This window comes from Oryzias latipes, chromosome 20 (genome assembly GCF_053564925.1).
Source record: "Oryzias latipes strain Hd-rR chromosome 20, Olatipes_Hd-rR_3.1".
NCBI classification, from domain to species: Eukaryota; Metazoa; Chordata; class Actinopteri; order Beloniformes; family Adrianichthyidae; genus Oryzias; species Oryzias latipes.
In genome coordinates this window covers 3,083,555-3,101,121 of record NC_136256.1, presented here as the reverse complement: position 1 = coordinate 3,101,121, position 17,567 = coordinate 3,083,555, and the positions used below count along the sequence as shown (strand labels likewise).

Below are 17,567 nucleotides of genomic sequence, written 5' to 3'. Positions count from 1 at the left end.
AGCAGCAGTTTCTGGTTCCGTGGTTTTTTCTCCTGGACTTCATGGACGGCGGAAGGACGGATTTGGCTGGACCTTTGGAGCTGTGACACGTTGCTTTATCGAGTACAACTGCAGGTCAGTGAACAGGGCTGAAGTGGGAAGGGCTGCTGCCGCTACCCCAGAAAGCCCACGAGTCCACGGACCTGACTTTCGCTTCTCTGGAGTTTTAATGTTTTCCAGCCTTCACATTTCACCCTGTCTCCTCTTCTGATCTCTGCATGAAGAATCAAAGTTTGTCATACTGACACTAATGTTGATGAAGAGTAACGGGAGTTTTTCAAGAGTTCTTTGGTTGTTTTTAGAAGGCTTTGCTCTCGTTTCACTCTTGTTTGGTGATTTCATGGTTTAGGGTAAGATGGGCTGCCTGGGAGGACAGACGGATGAAGAACGCCTCGATGAGAAAGCAAAACGGGAGACCAACAAGAAGATTGAGAAGCAGCTACAAAAGGAGAGGCAGGCCTATAAGGCTACCCACCGCCTGCTGCTGCTAGGTGATGCATATCTTTCTGACCGCCTGTCCATTTGTCTCTCCTTGCTTCATTATCTGTATGTTTTTCTGTAGGTGCAGGAGAGTCTGGCAAAAGCACCATTGTAAAGCAGATGAGGATTCTTCATGTAGACGGCTTCAATGCTGAGTGAGTTACAAATGTATTCCTATGCCTGGTTTCTGTCCCTCATTAGTGGGGTCCAAAATCTCTGGATTTAAATGCTGGTATGTTCTGTTGTCTTGAACTTGTGGCGTTAAAGATGTTGGATTAAAGTCCAGAATTTGTGAAGGGGTTGTGAACAGGTTTTCAGAAACCCAAACCTACCTGGTGTTGATTTCCTCGATCTCGCCTCGGTTTATTTTGTCAAAGAAAAGCCACATGGCAGGTTTGTTGGAAAACTTGAACTCTGGTCCTTGCGGCCTGGAGTTGGTCACTTGTGATCTAGAATCTAGAACCGCTTGTATAAACCTTATGGGATCAGAAGATTTATGATACACTTTAAAATTTGTAGAGCCTAGAACTTCTGCGTTGAATGTAGATGTTATGGAAACTCCCAAAACTTGAAATATGGTAGGTTTAAGAAGATTATTTGTTCATAGTTGATGTTGTGGGGTGCAGAGTCTCTGCGACACAGGGAAGCTTTTATGCTGTCTAGATTCTCTCAAATCAAATATGTTTTGGGGTCCAAAATCTCTTTAATTAAGGGTTTGTACGTCTTTATGTCTGAAACTTTGTTTTTAATCTAGACTCTGTGGTATTCATTACTTTTATGAAATCTAGAGGGTGTGGTCTCCAGAACCTTTGTGCTGGATTGTAGATTTGCTTTGATCCAGAGAAACATTTCAAATCAAAGATGTCATTCGTATCCCATGTTTTCCCAATTCTAATGATAGCAGTAAAGTGTGGTTTCTTATAATGTGGATTTGCTATTGCTTAGTTCATTTGAGATTCAGACATTTTAACAGTAATTTTGCTGACTCTCAAACTCACTGTTTTTTTTCCCCAGAGAAAAGCAGGAAAAGGTTCAGGACATCAGAAAAAATATTAAGGACGCTATTGTGGTAGGTCACTCCACTCAAATACACGTTTAAGTTCAAAATTGTTATTAAATACTTTATGAAAGATTGATTTCTACTTTACAAGAGTCACTGCAGAGGTACATGAAAATGATGAACTTTGATCCAGTCCACATCCAAGCCTCAGGGACCTGAAGGCAGACCTTCAGGGAATTGAACCTCCGCAAATCAAAGACCAAAGTTCCTCCAGAGCCACAAGACACTTAGCACAAGAAACAGGACAGAGACTTTCTGAAAGAGGAGCCACAGCTGCTGGACGATGTGGAATCATGGACTGGTCAAAGTCCAGACCTCAATCTGATGTTTTTGTAGCTCAGGAAAACAGTGCAGTCAGTGTGTCCCTTGAAGATAAATTCACTAAAGAAATACTGGGTTCTCCTTCTGTTGCTGTCTTTAACACAAATGAAGACATCGTCTCGTGCAGTTTGGTTTTCTTACAAACTCTTACTGTGTGTTTCAGACCATCGTATCAGCAATGAGCATGCTGACTCCACCCGTTCCTCTTGGTAACCCTGCCAATCAATTCCGATTGGACTACATAAAGAGCATCGCTCCACTGTCTGACTTTGAATACACAGAGGTAACCCCGTGATGTGCAAACACACCCAAATCTGTGCTGACATGTGTGTATGTTTATAAAAATGTCATGATTTGTTGGGCTGTAATTACAGATGATTATTTCATGCAGTCAACTTGAATATTCAAAAATGTGTGTATCATTGCTCACTGTGTTTTCAACACTTAACATAATCCCACAGAATTAAACCTCCAGGATTTGGATCCTGATCTGAAATTGTTTTTTTCAAACCAAATTTGATTCTAAAGTTTGGGATTTGGTGATTGAATCCTTTCTTTGATCCATCTTAAATGCTTCTGTTGGGTAGTTCAAAACTTGAATTGAATGAAGTGAATCCTGGATCAGTTTGATCTTGAAAATGAGGATTATTCTGATCCCAGCTGAGAGGAGGACCTGAGACTGATCCTGTATTTGCTTCTCTCTCTTATATTTATTTGTTTCCCCTCAAAAAAGAGAAAATATGTGAATTTAGAAAATCTATACTGAGACCTAATTTTCATAGACACAAAACAAATCTGTCACAATGTTCTAATTAGGTTTATATATATTTATATATTTTTACATTATTATTAATTTTTTAAATAATAGAACCCGCATAGAACGTGACGTTTTATTCCGCCGTTCTGCAGTATGTGCCCCGACCTGAAACTCTCTAATAAAAACTGTGATCTGTTATGTCAGACCGGGGGATTTGTTCATCTGGATCACTTTAATCCTGATCCAAAGTTTTGAAATATTCGACCTAAGAGCCTTTGGGTTTGGAGGTCGTGAATGTATGCTAAAGGTTCGACACCATGCTCTTCTAAAGCCTTTTACAGTAAAAAAAATAACTATGTATATGATAATAGAGCTCCTTTGGCACACAAAATTATTTATTATTAAATATAAGTAATTTTCCTGAGTTCTTTTCCAACTGGAAAGTAAGACGACTCGATCTCTGAGGTTCCGCCCTGTGAGAGCTGCCCATTTCATGACGTCAACATGAGTCAGCCTCAGCAGCGTCTGTGTTTCGCCCACGAAAACAAACATCCAAACTTGTGCAAAGATGGATTTGCATATTGTGCATTTTAAGGAAAGCGTTTTGACGATTACCTGTATATCCACTGAGAAAGTGGGTGTGTGTGTTAGCCTGGGGGCGGAGCTGGCAGCGCAGACTTTTCCTGGAAGGTGCGGTTTTCATTGGTCTACATTACAATGTGAGAAGCAACTCGTTTTCGAGGATTGGGACGGGCTGCTGCTCGGAGCGCAGGTTATCAGAGGAATGCTCAGGAATGCATGAACGGATCAAAAGGCCACTTTAGGGTTTCTTTTCAGTAGGAAAGAACATTAAATTACACTTAAAAAGCTCCAAATTTGATTTTGGATGGTATAGGCCCTTTAAGTGGTGTTACAGTAAGATGTTAACTTCTACTGTTTCAAGCAAATTTGCAAAGAACCTAAACAAGATAATCTCCTCCTTCACCTTCTCTCTCCTTTGAGTTTATCACATGTGGAGCCGCAAAGCCTAACGGGGGAAAACACTTCAGTTTCTGCAAAACACAGCTGTAACAAATACCCTGATGGATCCACAGACTCACACATGTAGACAAACCCACACACAAACGTACACAGCTGAACACTTACATGTGCACACACACTCGTACCTAACAGTTGCACGCATACTTTAAGACTTTTAGACTTTAAGTACGCAGACAGACTGCCACTCAGGCGTAAAACATGCACACGTTTAGAGATACACAAACGTGCAAAAAATGTTGCCAAGGTTCGTACACAAACACACAGTTACACAGGTGGATACATGCACTTGTACAGGTGCATTTCCGGAGACAGATGCTAATAAACACACATTGTGTTGTGCTCATAAGCTTACAGACCCTAGAAGGTTTCATGATTTCTTGATCATTTTTCAGAGAATTTCAATGATAACACAATTTTTTTTAGTTAGTGGTTCGGAGAAGCGTTTTTTCGTTTAAACATTCTATTTACTCTTTTTAAATCATGAATACAAAAACCTCCCAAATGACCCTGTTCAAAAGTTTACATATCTTGATGACTTTGTTCAGAAAACATGCACACAATCTGATCCAAAAGGGTTTGTACGGCAGCTAAAGATAACCTTCCTCACCTGTGACCCGTTTGTCTGTCATCAGTGAGTGTGCACAAAAGGTCTTTCCTGAGTTTCTGGGCTCCCAAGAGACCCTTGCCCCCTTATCCAGTGTTGCACTGACATTTCTGGATCCTGACCCATGGGGAAAGCTAAATGGCTGTTAAAAAACGCACGGGAAAAGGTAACTGAGCTGTACAAAACAACGAAAGGGATTGAAGAAGATTGGCAGTCAGCAGGATTCTGATGAAACCAAACCACGGTGGCAAACATTTGTGCCAGAAAAATCGTTAAAGATGCAAACAAAAACACACAAATAATCCAGCTGTGATCCAGGACTCTCAAAAGTATGCTGTGGATGTTTCCTGATGTAAAATAAGGAGGCATGAATAAAAATGGGCTGCATTGTCGAGCCACCAGTCTTTTTTTGGCATAAATGTCACAAAATAAGCTTACAAAATACTAAACAGGAGAGAGACACGCCTCCAAACTTTCAGACCAAAGTCCTTTGGAGAGATGAGACCACGACTGAACTTTTTGGTCACAACCATAAACGCTCCATTTGGAGAGGAGTCAACAAGGCCTATGATGTAAAGAACACTGTTCCTTCTGTGAAACACGGAGGCGGATGGCTGATGGTTTGGGGATGTGTGAGCTACAACGGCTCAGGAGACTTGGTCTGAATGATGGTGAGATGAATGCAGCTCATTATCAGAAGATACTGGAGGAACACTTGCACTTCTGCTCAGAGGCTGCACATGGGACACTTTTGGACATTTCAACATGAGAAGGATCCAGAACACAAGGCCAAGTCCACCTGTCTCTGGTTCCAACAGACTGAGGTGAAGGTTCAGCGTCCTGACCTCAATAATGTTGAGACCGTCTGGGGAGATTTCAAACGAGCCATTCAAGCAAGACAGCCCAAGAATTTAAAGGAACTTGAGGTTTTCTGGCTAGAAGAATGGGATGCTTTACCATCAGAGAAAATGAAGAACCTTGTCCACAACGACCACGAAAGACTTCAAGATGGTATCGATGCAAAAGGAGGCAATTCAAGGTTTAAGAACTGGAGTATGTACACTTTATATCTCTGTTGTTATGATTTAAAAAAAATAAACAGAATTTTTTGACAATAAATGGCTAAAGTTTTTGTGTTATCATTCATATTCCATATTCCATTTTTGCACAAACGTGAATGGCAAAAACACAAACACACCCAGTTGGTGAAACGTATCCATGTTCACAGACACACAAACTTTCTCAGGTGTGCAAACAGGTACACAAACACACACAGAATGGTGGAAACACACATCTAGGTACAAAACGCCCACATAGGTACACAAACGAACACATATACAAGTAATAAAACACACACATGTGAAAACACACACAGGCATGTTGTGGTGTCTCCTGGCAGACAGCAGTACCTGATGCTCTTTGTGTCTCAGGAGTATTTGTGGGTTTGTTTGTTGTAATGATGGTAATGACGTGATGTAACAAGTTCACATGAGACACAAACAGGCTCAGGGCAAAACACAGAAAGTAACGCTGATGGTTTCACATTTACCATCTTCCAAACATTTGGGCCACCGTGATTTCACAGCGTTAACAGCTGTCTGTTGTAACGTAGAACGCCACTCCCACTCTGAGAGTTTTCAGAGAAATCAGTACTGTGGTCAAAAGCCTTTAAGCTGCAGCGCTGAGCAGACCAGAACTGGGTGTGAAGACCTGCAGGGGTGTGCATCTTCTGACTGCAGGGTCCTGGACAGCAATAGATGAGGATTCTGGAGCACAGCTTTGTAACTGTGTTTAGTTTGGGTCCAGTGGACAAAGCTGTCTGTCATGCTCATTCTCGACAGCCTTTTCAGTTTTAAGATGTCCCATGATATTCAAAAAAGAAGTCAGTCATGATCAGAAATCACTCCAGACCTTCAGCTGTATTTGTCATTTACAACATTTCTAATGCAAATACTGCTGCTGAACTCTTGTGTGTTTGTTGCCAGGACTTTTTTGAGCATACTCAGAAGCTGTGGGAGGACGATGGCGTGAAGGCCTGCTTCGAGCGTTCCAACGAATACCAGCTGATTGACTGCGCTCAGTAGTAAGACAACACACGGACACATTGATGCACACCTTTTTTTATACATAATTGTCTTTGTTTCAATTCAGTTTGTGTTTTTTTGTTTAACAGCTTTTCAGTTCATTTCTAGCAGAATCTGGAATCTTCTGCAGGCTACCAAAGACAATGCCGTGAAAAAAATAGCTTTGGGGTCATTTCCTTTCAAATTGATTTGAAGTTTTCATGAACAGCTGCACGTGGAAACGGCTCCCTGTAAATCCACAGCCCTGACTTTCAAAGATTCTGGTTTCAACTCTTTCCTTCTGTTCTCTATCTGATGGGTACCAAAACTTGAAAGTTGTATTTACAGGTTTTGTTCCAGACACCACATCCATATTAGGATGTTGCAGTTATGCTTAGTTGTGAAATAAACAAACATTTGTTAGTATGATGTCTAACAGACTGATGCTTCAAATGTATTAAAGTGATGAATTTAAGAACCTCTTCCACCCCCCCCCCCCCCCCACCCCCACCCCCCCCACACACACACACACGCTTCTCTCCTGAAACATGTGAAAACAGTAACTGTCCATGAGTGCACATCATGAATCAAATCTCAGGCTGGACACTACCACGAAGTGTGTTGTGTCTGAGTTGGTCAAAAAGGGGGGGGGGGGGGGGTATATTGCATTGGGGGGGTATTCCAGAAAGCAGGTTATGCTAGCTCCCACGGTAAGTTTGAGGCTAAGGAAGTTGATAACCTCAGCTTTTGGTTCCAGAAATGGAGGTATGTTTCAGGGTAGGTCAAGTTGCCATAGCAACTCATGCTCTGAACATAACCTGGTCTGGAGCAGCTTTAGTTAAAGGTTAGTTTGTTTTCAGAGAGGTGAAGCAGCATGGCGTGTCCATTTGAAGATGATTTAGTGGATGAAGAAGCCCAGATAATACTTTTTCCACCATGAGAGGGTGATAAGACCACATATGCATGTTGGAAAGATAAACTTTTTACTTTGATCTAACTTAATTATTTGCTTCAGTTAAGATAATAAAAATCTTTTTTTTTTTGTTGAGTCAGTTTAAAAATAACACGTAGTTATCAGACAGTTATTTTACTTTCATTCAAATTAATTCAATTAAGTAGGTGTAACTTTGGTGCTGCTGTTAGATCGGCACCGCAAGGGATTGTGGGATATCATTCCCTTTGCCTGTCTGGATGGATTTGGGTTTAAGTGTGGCTTTTTGTCCAAATGTGTTTAGTTGTTTAGCTGTTTTACTGTGTTTTGCCAAGTTATTTTGTCCTACTTTGCTCAAGTCTCTGCACCATGAGGGAGAGGGAGGAAGAGGATGATGAGTTTATAAAGCACCCCTACGGTTACTTGGTATATTGACAATGTTGGAAAATTCCTAAACGAATGAAAGCACCGTGCACAAACTGTTTTGTTCTTTTTATTGTTATAAAAATGAGGATCTGCCGGCTCAAACTTAGACATATGAGAGTTCAAGAATTTGAATTCATTACGATGGAAAAAAGATTAATTGAATTGGAGTAATAAGACATCTAGTTAAATATGTAAATTTGAGTTGTATGAGCAATTATTGAGTTTTATAGACGTAAGAAATTAGGTTGAGTAAATTTAACTGAATTACTTGTTACCAAACAAGTAATTGGCAAAATTGGATAAGTTATATATATATATATATATATATATATATATATATATATATATATATATATATATATATATATATATATATATATATATATATATGCGTCAAATGAAAATGGAAATAAGATCAAAAACTCGTGCGTTTACTTTGTCTTTTCTTCTACTACAAGCAGAAACTCTTTCTTTTACTGATGATGCAGCCGTGTTACTTTTTTGATGGACGTATAATCTTCATTCGCCGTCATTAATCTCAGACTCAGTCTCACTAAAGTGTAGCGCTTTCTTTTTTTCTCCACAAGTTTCCATGGTGACTCCGGATATCGGCGATCCATTGAGAATGTCTTTATGTACCTGCTGTGCACGAGCATTAACCCAGGGTTAACTTTGATTTGATCATCGCTTTATCTCTATCAATCTATCTATATATCTAGCTCACATGTGTCAAACTCAAGGCCCGCGGGCCAAATGTGGCCCTCCATGTCATTTGATGTGGCCTGCAGGGGCATAAAAGTTTTTTATTTCTTAAAATAAAAAATTAAAATTTGATGTGTATGTATTCATATCTAGGAGGAATTGGACTGGAAATATAGGATTGGGCAACTATACATTAGGACTTAAACACTGTCCATTTAACCTAACCTGACAGAATGAAATGTAAAAGGATTTATGCTAGAGTAACAAGCAAACATGTGTTTTCTATGCAACTGTAATTTTCACTTTAAAAAGTTATTATAAATAAATATTGAGTTATTTAACAATCATTTAAGGAGAAGTTACATTCATTTTTCATTACATTCAGTTACATGTATAAATTATATCTGGCCCTTTGAGGACAGCCACTATGCTGATGTGAAAATGAGTTTGACACTCCTGATCTAAACCATTTTTTTGGTATTGGTTGATACGATTCAATTCTGCCTCAGACAGATCGATCTGTTTCGATCCTAGGAATAGAAATCGATTCATCAATTTATGGAATAATTATTACACCCTTGACATATACATTGAATATATTCATGTAAGAAAGAATCTCAGGTATGAAGAACTGGACAGGACCGGGTTCTGACATGATACATGCCTACTGGCTAAAGAAACTCACTGCCCTCCAGGAGTCCCCCGCAGCACAAATCAACCAGCTGCTAAGAGATGGGACTCACCCCGAATGGCTAACGGAAGGGCGAACGATTTATTTCAAGGTGATGCTCTGTCCCCACTGCTGTTCTGCATAGGTCTGAAACGAATGAACCGAACTGAACTCACCGAACCCATACATTTGTCATACATTTGACCCAATATATCTTTAAAAGAGTAATTATCTAGACTAAAATAAAACACCAGGACTCAAAATTCCTTTAGATCTAACATGATGAGTCAATCCATTTTAAATCATGTTTTTTATCCATATAGAAAGACTTGTTATGTGAGACACGTTTTGTTCAGACTGCTACAAAAGCAAATAACTACAAACTTACCAACCTCATCTGTTCATTAAAACTAGGAGATGAGCTCCAATTAGAAATTGAAAGGCCCCAAAGTTTCTGTGTCACAGACGAGATCTGTTTTCTTTTTGTGCTCGTCACAATATCACCAGTCTGTTCTGTTCTTCCACTGACTTTATCCACAAAGATTACAGAGGAAACCGTTGGATGTAGTTCTATTAACCAGCATGGAGGATAGATCCTCATAGGAGATCAGACAAGACCCAAGGTGTAGATCTACCACACCAGACAAGACCCAGGGTGTAGATCTACCACACCAGACAAGACCCAGGGTGTAGATCTACCACACCAGACAATACCTAAGGTGTAGATCTACCACACCAGACAAGACCCAAGGTGTAGATCTACCACACCAGACAAGACCCAAGGTGTAGATCTACCACACCAGACAAGACCCAAGGTGTAGATCTACCACACCAGACAAGACCCAAGGTGTAGGCTGTGTAAAGAGGCGCCTGAAACAACCCAGCACATAACTGCAGGATGTAAGATGCTGGCAGGGAAAGCATACATGGAGCGCCACAATCAAGTTGCTGGAAAAATATACAGAAGAACTTAAGACTTAGAAGAACTGGAGAAAGCATGGAAAGTGGAGGTGACAGTGGTGCCTGTGGTAATTGGAGCACTCGGGCAGTAACCCCCAAGCTGGAGGAGTGGCTACAACAGATCCCTGGAAAGACCTCAGATCTGAGTCCAGAAAAGCGCAGTACTTGGAACAACTAAGACACTGCAGGACCTTTAAGCTCCCAGGCCTCTGGTAGAGTACCCGAGCTCTATAAATTCAAGTGAATAAGTATATGAACTCCTCTGACATTTTCATCATGGGTGCATGTTCACTGTGAGAGACATGATCTAAAACAATCTGGAAATCCCATTGGATTATTTTTTTAAATAATTGATTTATATGCTTCTGCTGCAAAGAAGTATTTGAACTTCTTTCTCTTTGGGCTTTTCCCATCAGGGGTCGCCACAGCGAATCCTTTTCCACCTCACTCTATCATGAACATCTTCTACCCTAACATTAGCCAACTTCATGTCCTCTGTTAAGACATCCATATACCTCCTCTTTGGCCGTCCTCTTGCCCTCCTGCCAGGCAGCTCCATCTCCAACATCCTTCTACCAATATATCCACTATCCCTCCTCTGAACATGTCCAAACCATCTCAGTCTGGCTTCTCTGACTTTGTCGCTAACACAGGCAACATGAGCCGTCCCTCTGATGTACTCGTTCCTTATCCTGTCTAACCTGGTCACTCCTAAGGAGAACCTCAACATCTTCATCTCTGCTACCTCCATCTCAGCCTCTTGTCTCTGTCTCACTGCTACCGTCTCTAACCCATAGAGCAGAGCTGGTCTCACCACTGTCTTGTACACCTTTCCTTTGAGTCTTGCTGGCACTCTTCTGTCACACAACACTCCTGACACTTTCCTCCACCTGCTCCAACCTGCCTGCACTCGCCTCTTCACCTCTTTTCCACACTCCCCATCACACTGAACTGTTGACCCCAAGTACTTAAACTCCTGCACCTTCTTCACCTCAGCCCCCTGTAACCTACCGCTTCTACCTTGATCCCTCTCGTTCAGACACATGTATTCTGTCTTACTACGACTGACCTTCATGCCTCTTCTTTCCAGAGCAAACCTCCACCTCTCTAGCTGTTCCTCCACCTGCTCTCTACTCTCACTGCAAATAACAATGTCATCCGCAAACATCATTGTCCAGGGAGATTCCTGTCTTACCTCGTCTGTCAGCCTGTCCATCAGCATAGCAAACAAGAAGGGACTCAAAGCTGATCCTTGGCGTAGTCCCACCTCCACCTTGAACTCCTCTGTCTGACCTACAGCACATCTCACCACCGTCATACTTCTCTCATACATGTCCTGAACTACTCTGACATACTTCTCTGCCACTCCAGACGACCTCATACAGTACCACAGTTCCTCCCTCGGCACCCTGTCATACGCCTTCTCTAAATCTACGAACACACAATGCAGCTCCTTCTGACCTTCTCTGTACTTTTCCATCAACATTCTCAAAGCAAAAATGGCATCAGTGGTGCTTTTACGGGGCATGAAACCATACTGCTGCTCACAAATCTCCACCTTCTTCCTAAGCCTGGCTTCCACTACTCTTTCCCACAGCTTCATTGTGTGGCTCATCAACTTTATTCCTCTATAGTTGCTGCAGTTCTGCGTGTCACCCTTGTTCTTAAAGATCGGAACCAGAACGCTTCTCCTCCATTCCTCAGGCATCTTCTCACTCTCTAGAATCCTATTGAACAACCTCGTTAGAAATTCCACTGCTGTCTCTCCTAAGCACTTCCATACCTCCACAGGTAGGTCATCAGGACCAACGGCCTTTGCGCTCTTCATCCTTTTCAGAGCCTTCCTAACCTCATCCTTTCCAATCTCTGCTACTTCCTGCTCCACAACAACCACATCTTCCTCCCTTCTTTCCCTGTCATTTTCCTCGTTCATCAGCTCCTCAAAATACTCCTTCCATCTTTTCTGAGAAAATCAATGTTAATATTATTTCCATTAGCTTTTGTGATTCCACAGGTCAAACATTTCCTGTAGTTTTTAAGCAGGTTTGCTAATACTGCAGGAAGGATTTTGGCCCCCTCCTCCTAACAGATCCCTTCTAGATCAGTCGGGCTTCTGGACTGTCACTGGGTTGTCCCTCTAAAGATTTTCTATTGGGTTGAGCAGACTGGCCAGGCTACTCCAGAACCTTGATGTGGTTCTTATGGAGCTACTCCTTGGTTCTCCTGGCTGTGTGCTTCGGGTCATTGTCCTATTGGAAGACCCAGCCACGCCTATCTTCAATGCTCTACCTGAGGGAAGGAGGTTGTTCCCCAAAATCTCACGAATTAAGACCACAAAGTTCTATTTTGGTCTCATCTGACCACATGACTTTCTCCCATGATTCCTCTGGATCGTCCAAATGGTGATTGGCTTCAGACGGGTCTGGACGTGTGCTGGTTTAAGCAGGGGAACCTTCCAAGTCGTGCATACAAATCGTGACTTCTTAGTGGATTACCAACTGTAACCATGGAAACGGTGGTCTTTTCAGTTCAGTGACCAGCTCCTCCCATGTAGTTTTGGGCTGAGTCCTCACCTTTCTTAGGACCATTGAGACCCCACCAGGTGAGATCTTGCATGGAGCCCCAGTTCAGGGAGATTGACAGTCATGTTTAGCTTCTTCCATTTTCAAAGAATTGCTCCAACAGTGGATCTTTGTGCACCAAGCTGCTTGGTAATTGCCCCGTAGACCTTTCTGGCCTTGTGAAGGTCTACAGTTTGGTCTCTGGTGTCTTTGGACAGCTCTTTGGTCTGGACCATGTTAGTAGTTGGAGTCTTACTGGTTGTATGGGGTGGACAGGTGTCTTTATGCAGCTAACCACCTCAAACAGGTGCTTCTGATTTAGGAGAATAAGTGGAGTGGAGGTGGACTATTTAAAGGTGGACTAACAGGTCTCTGAGGGCCAGAATTCTAGCTGATAGACGGGGTTCAAATACTTATTTGTAGCAGACCAATAAATAATTTTAAAAATCCTGCAATGCAAGTTTCAGAATTTTGCTTTACGTTATGTCACAGAAACACTGCGAAAGCAGCTTTCCTTTGAACACGACAATTTATTTCAAAAACAGAGTTGAACTAAATTGTGAAGAAAGTGCAGCTATTCAGTGAAAAGAATAGAGACAGTAAAAAAAATTTTATGATTGGTTTCTCCAGTTCTGGTCCAAATTCTGAAGACTATACAGCTTTAGAAATGCAACTTTTTTGTTGCAGTATTCCTTGCCAATACATGAATTAACCAGTTGTGCTTCATCACCAGCTTGACAGTAGGCTACAACGCCTGAAAAGGTGGTTGATTTCAAACACTTCACGGCTTATGTTGATTCAATTAGTGAAAACAGCTGAAAAAATTAGCTTGAAGTTCTACAGTTTTACAATCGTTGTGTAATCCTTGTGCTATCCTATGCACTTTAACGTTGGGAGTTGGGTCATCTAGACCCACTAGACAGTGCTCTGAACCTTTTTTCTTCAATGATTTGTGATCTTCACTGGTGTCCATGGATTACATGAAATCTTTCCACCTTTATCCACCTTTGTCATGGTAGGGAGAACACGTCAATGGAGGGGGGGGGGGGGGGGGGGGGTCATCTAAGAAAGCACAAGGGGTTAAAAAAATAACAATTTGGCAAGTATAAATTTTCAGAGGCCAGAAAGTTTGTCCCTTTTGTTTAAAACAAAATACATTTTTATTTAAAAAAAACTGCATTTTTAAAGATGTCTTTCTTCAATACTTGAAGAGTGACAAAAATGTAAGCAAACGAACTGGAACTGGGCCAAACGCCTCATCACATTGTTGTATGTTGCTGGAAACGTACAGTGTTGGTCGGTGAGGATGTAATCATCTGCTTCTCTCCATGTTTCAGCTTCCTGGACAAGTTAGAGTGCATCAGGAGGCCTGATTACTCGCCCACTGACCAGGTAACAAAAACCCTGAACAACCTGGCTGCTGTTCTCGACTGAAACAGATCCCACGCCTGTTCTTTTCCTGCAGGATTTGCTACGCTGCAGAGTTTTGACCTCAGGAATCTTTGAAACTAGGTTCCAGGTGGATAAAGTCAACTTCCAGTAAGTAAAAATGGGAGAACCCAGACGCTCCACTGTGCATGCTCAGTCTGCTTTGACATCCCAGAATTCTAATGGAAACAGTAAATGATAGTGTTTGACGAGCAAGTCTCTTTGTGTCAGCATGTTTGATGTTGGTGGTCAGAGGGATGAGCGAAGAAAGTGGATCCAGTGTTTTAATGGTAGGAAATTCACCGTTTTTTCCAACGTGTAAATTGCCAGCATGGTCAGAACCGGCTCTGCATTCATCCTCAGATGTAACTGCAATCATCTTTGTGGCAGCCAGCAGCAGCTACAACATGGTGATCAGAGAGGACAACTCCACCAACCGCCTCAGAGAGTCGCTCGACCTTTTCAGATCTATTTGGACCAACAGGTGAGGCTGCAGAAGACCTTTCCGCTTTGGGATTGGCTGTGGAGCCCTTGTGATGGGCAGCAAAACGCCTGTTTGTTTTGTGATGGACTGCAGATTTCTGAAGACCATCTCGGTGATCCTGTTCCTAAATAAACAGGACATGTTGGCAGAGAAGATTCTGGCTGGAAAATCCAAATTGGAGGATTATTTTCCGGAGTATAAAAACTATCAGGTCCCCGCAGATGGTAAAAGGCACTCGCGTCTTCCCCCTCTCCCAAACACTTGTCACGAAAACCGAGTGTGAGCTCTGCTCCCTAACCTGTACATCTGTATGCAGGTGTTCCAGATGCTGTTGAAGACCCACAGGTCACTCGAGCAAAGTTCTTCATCAGGGATGAATTTCTGGTGAGGGTGACGAAGATTTCCATGACTACAATGAGAATGTTAATGACAGTCATGAGAACAGTGATAATGAAGAGAGCCAAGGTATTGAAAGACAGTAAGAATGTTAATTTCTGTGATAATTACCAGAGGACAGTGATGGTAATGATGAAAGTAAGAACTATGTAGATGATGACATTCCTAATGACAGTGCTGTTGATGATGTGGAAGACGGTTTAGAATATTAAGTAAAAAATGCATTTCTTTTTAAGAACTAGGTGTGATTCCTGAAAGCAGTGCTTTAGTCAGTCATTTATAAGCTGCTGCTGGTAGAGTGAAGGAGTAGGAGCAAACAGAGTGGCGGATATTACCACATAGTGAGGTGGGCCGACTCTTTTCTAGACCAATCAGAAGGCTCCTATGAGCAAGATATATATAAAACATAGATTTCATCCAAATTCATGTTACAAAATATTCTATAAATAACCACAAGGTGGTGCCAAAAAGCTACTTTTATGTGTTTACACTAGACCACTGAAGTAACACACCACCTATGGACAGTTGGTGTTAACCTTGTTGAGCCTAACGGTCACTCATTAAGAAAGTATTGTTTAAAATTGGTCAGGCTGGGCTGATCAGTGGAGGAGTTTTAGGACTGCAAAGTTGACGACCACGCCTCTCTAAACTGCATTATGTGTTTTAGGAAAATAGTGAGGAGTTGAGTAAGATGAGTGGTACCGTTGGGTTTGTGGCGGTTTAAATGGGCTGAAACGATCAGCTAAAGTTCTTTAAAAAGTATCTCAAACAAAAAATCCAAAGTGGCAGAAAACCTAGAATGCTTGAAGTAGGCAGACCAATTTCTAAAGTTTTTCTAGTATTGGAGGATTCTGAGGGTTGAAAAAAACGACAGTTTTTGTGAGATTAAGGCCCAAATGCATTTTGTTCTACATCTGACCACATGGTGGTGCTTTTGAGCCAGCTTTGATACAGCTTGGGAAGACAATTCTGAAGTTATTGCTATAACATTACCTTAAGTAGTTTTTAAATTATATTTTGTCCTATTGATTTTCTATGGGGGTACAGGGGTTAGGGCCTTACAGCAATAAGGTTCAAGTCCCAGCTATGACCCTTGTGTGTGGAGTTTACATGTTCTCCCCGTGCATGTGTGGTTTCTCTCCAGGGACTTGGGCTTCCTCCCACCAACCAAAAACATGCTTCATGTGTTCATTCATTCCTCTAAATTGTCCCTAGGTGGGAATGTGAGTGCATGGGAGTGGGATTGTGGCCCTGCAACAGACTGGCGACCCGTCCAGGAAGAGCCCTTGCCTTGCCCAACAGTGGTCGTGTTAGGCCCCAGCAGCCCCGTGACCCCGAAAGGGATAAAACGAGTTCAGAAAATAAATAAACAATATGAAAAAGTACCAAAAGTAACAGCACACTATTCCCTGTAGAGCTTTACAAACGACAAGTGATCTTAAGGTTTCTTTCAAATAGTGACGGAATAAACTATGATCATAAGGTTTCAGAAAGAGATGGGACAACAAACTGGCTGCTTTCAATAGTCAGACAGCGACGATACTCCCAGGTTGGGGCTAATCCTGCTAAACATCTTGTATTTCAGAGGATCAGCACGGCCAGCGGTGACGGCAAACATTACTGTTACCCGCACTTCACCTGCGCCGTGGATACGGAGAACATCCGTCGAGTCTTCAATGACTGCCGGGACATCATCCAGAGAATGCACCTACGGCAGTATGAGCTCCTCTGATTGGCTGCTGCATCTAGAAGCTATAGTAAAACTTGTGGTATGTCATCAGGGCTGATAGGTGATCAATGCAGGTAGATTTTCATGTTCTTGATGTGATCAGTTACATTTATAAATTTGGGGCACCGGTTTGACCCTTGTGCTATCTTAGATGACCCCCCCCCCCCCCCCCCTTACATTGACGTGTTCTCTCTACCACGACAAAGGTGGATAAAGGTGGAAAGATTTCATGTAATCCATGGACACCAGTGAAGATCACAAATTATTGAAGAAAAAAGGTTCAGAGCACTGTCTAGTGGGTCTAGATGACCCAACTCCCAATGTTAAAGTGCCTAGGATAGCACAAGGGTTACTCAGGAGGGCAGCATACTTTCTTTTGTGCAGGGCAGTTATGGGTAGTGAGGTCCTGGTGTTGCCAAGGCGACACCCTGAAGGGGCTGCTGTCTGTCCTTTTTAGTTACAGTTTAGTTTTTACATGTGTGTCTGCAGTTTCCCTCTAAATGTGGTAGAAAAGGTGTTTTCTCCAGATTTCTTGCATGGTTCTATTAAAGTCATTTGCTAAGAGACTTCCTGTTCAGTCTTCCTTGAGGTCTTTCAACCATTAGCACTTCTGCTTTCTGACCCAAAACCTCGTAAAAACCTCTGTAAAAACAAGGTACATTACTTAAAAAAGTCTTCAGCAGAACTAAAAGGTAGTTGTCCAAATAGATGAGAATACCATTAAATAAACTAACTGGTTCCTAAGTACCAGTTTAAAGATGTTTGTTTGATGGCTTATATTGGATTTCAAAAACCCATTTTTATTCAGTTACTCTTAAAAACACAGCATAAATAGATAAAAAAGGCCTTTCATCTTGGTTACATTCTTGTCGCAGAGGCTTTTGTTGCTGTAGGAAATCAAAAATGGATGTTGGA

General features: G+C 41.8%; 1 protein-coding gene across 3 annotated transcripts; it reads left to right on the top strand.

Moving 5' to 3' along the window:
- On the top strand, positions 1-16,803 carry LOC101161386 (guanine nucleotide-binding protein G(olf) subunit alpha-like). 3 transcript variants are annotated; one of them, XM_078938821.1, is made up of 13 exons: positions 1-114; positions 389-530; positions 608-674; positions 1,534-1,588; positions 2,064-2,183; positions 6,288-6,385; positions 13,953-14,007; positions 14,081-14,154; positions 14,275-14,333; positions 14,407-14,527; positions 14,621-14,751; positions 14,844-14,911; positions 16,509-16,803. In XM_078938821.1, the coding sequence occupies exons 2-13, from the start codon at positions 395-397 to the stop codon at positions 16,653-16,655; spliced, it is 1,131 nt and encodes a 376-aa protein (XP_078794947.1). In that variant the 5' UTR covers positions 1-114; positions 389-394; the 3' UTR covers positions 16,656-16,803. The 3 variants fall into 3 exon arrangements, with proteins under 3 accessions (XP_078794947.1, XP_078794948.1, XP_078794946.1); XM_078938822.1 differs by having other exon boundaries at positions 602-674; positions 14,434-14,527; XM_078938820.1 differs by having other exon boundaries at positions 602-674.
- The last annotated feature ends 764 nt before the right edge of the window (positions 16,804-17,567 follow it).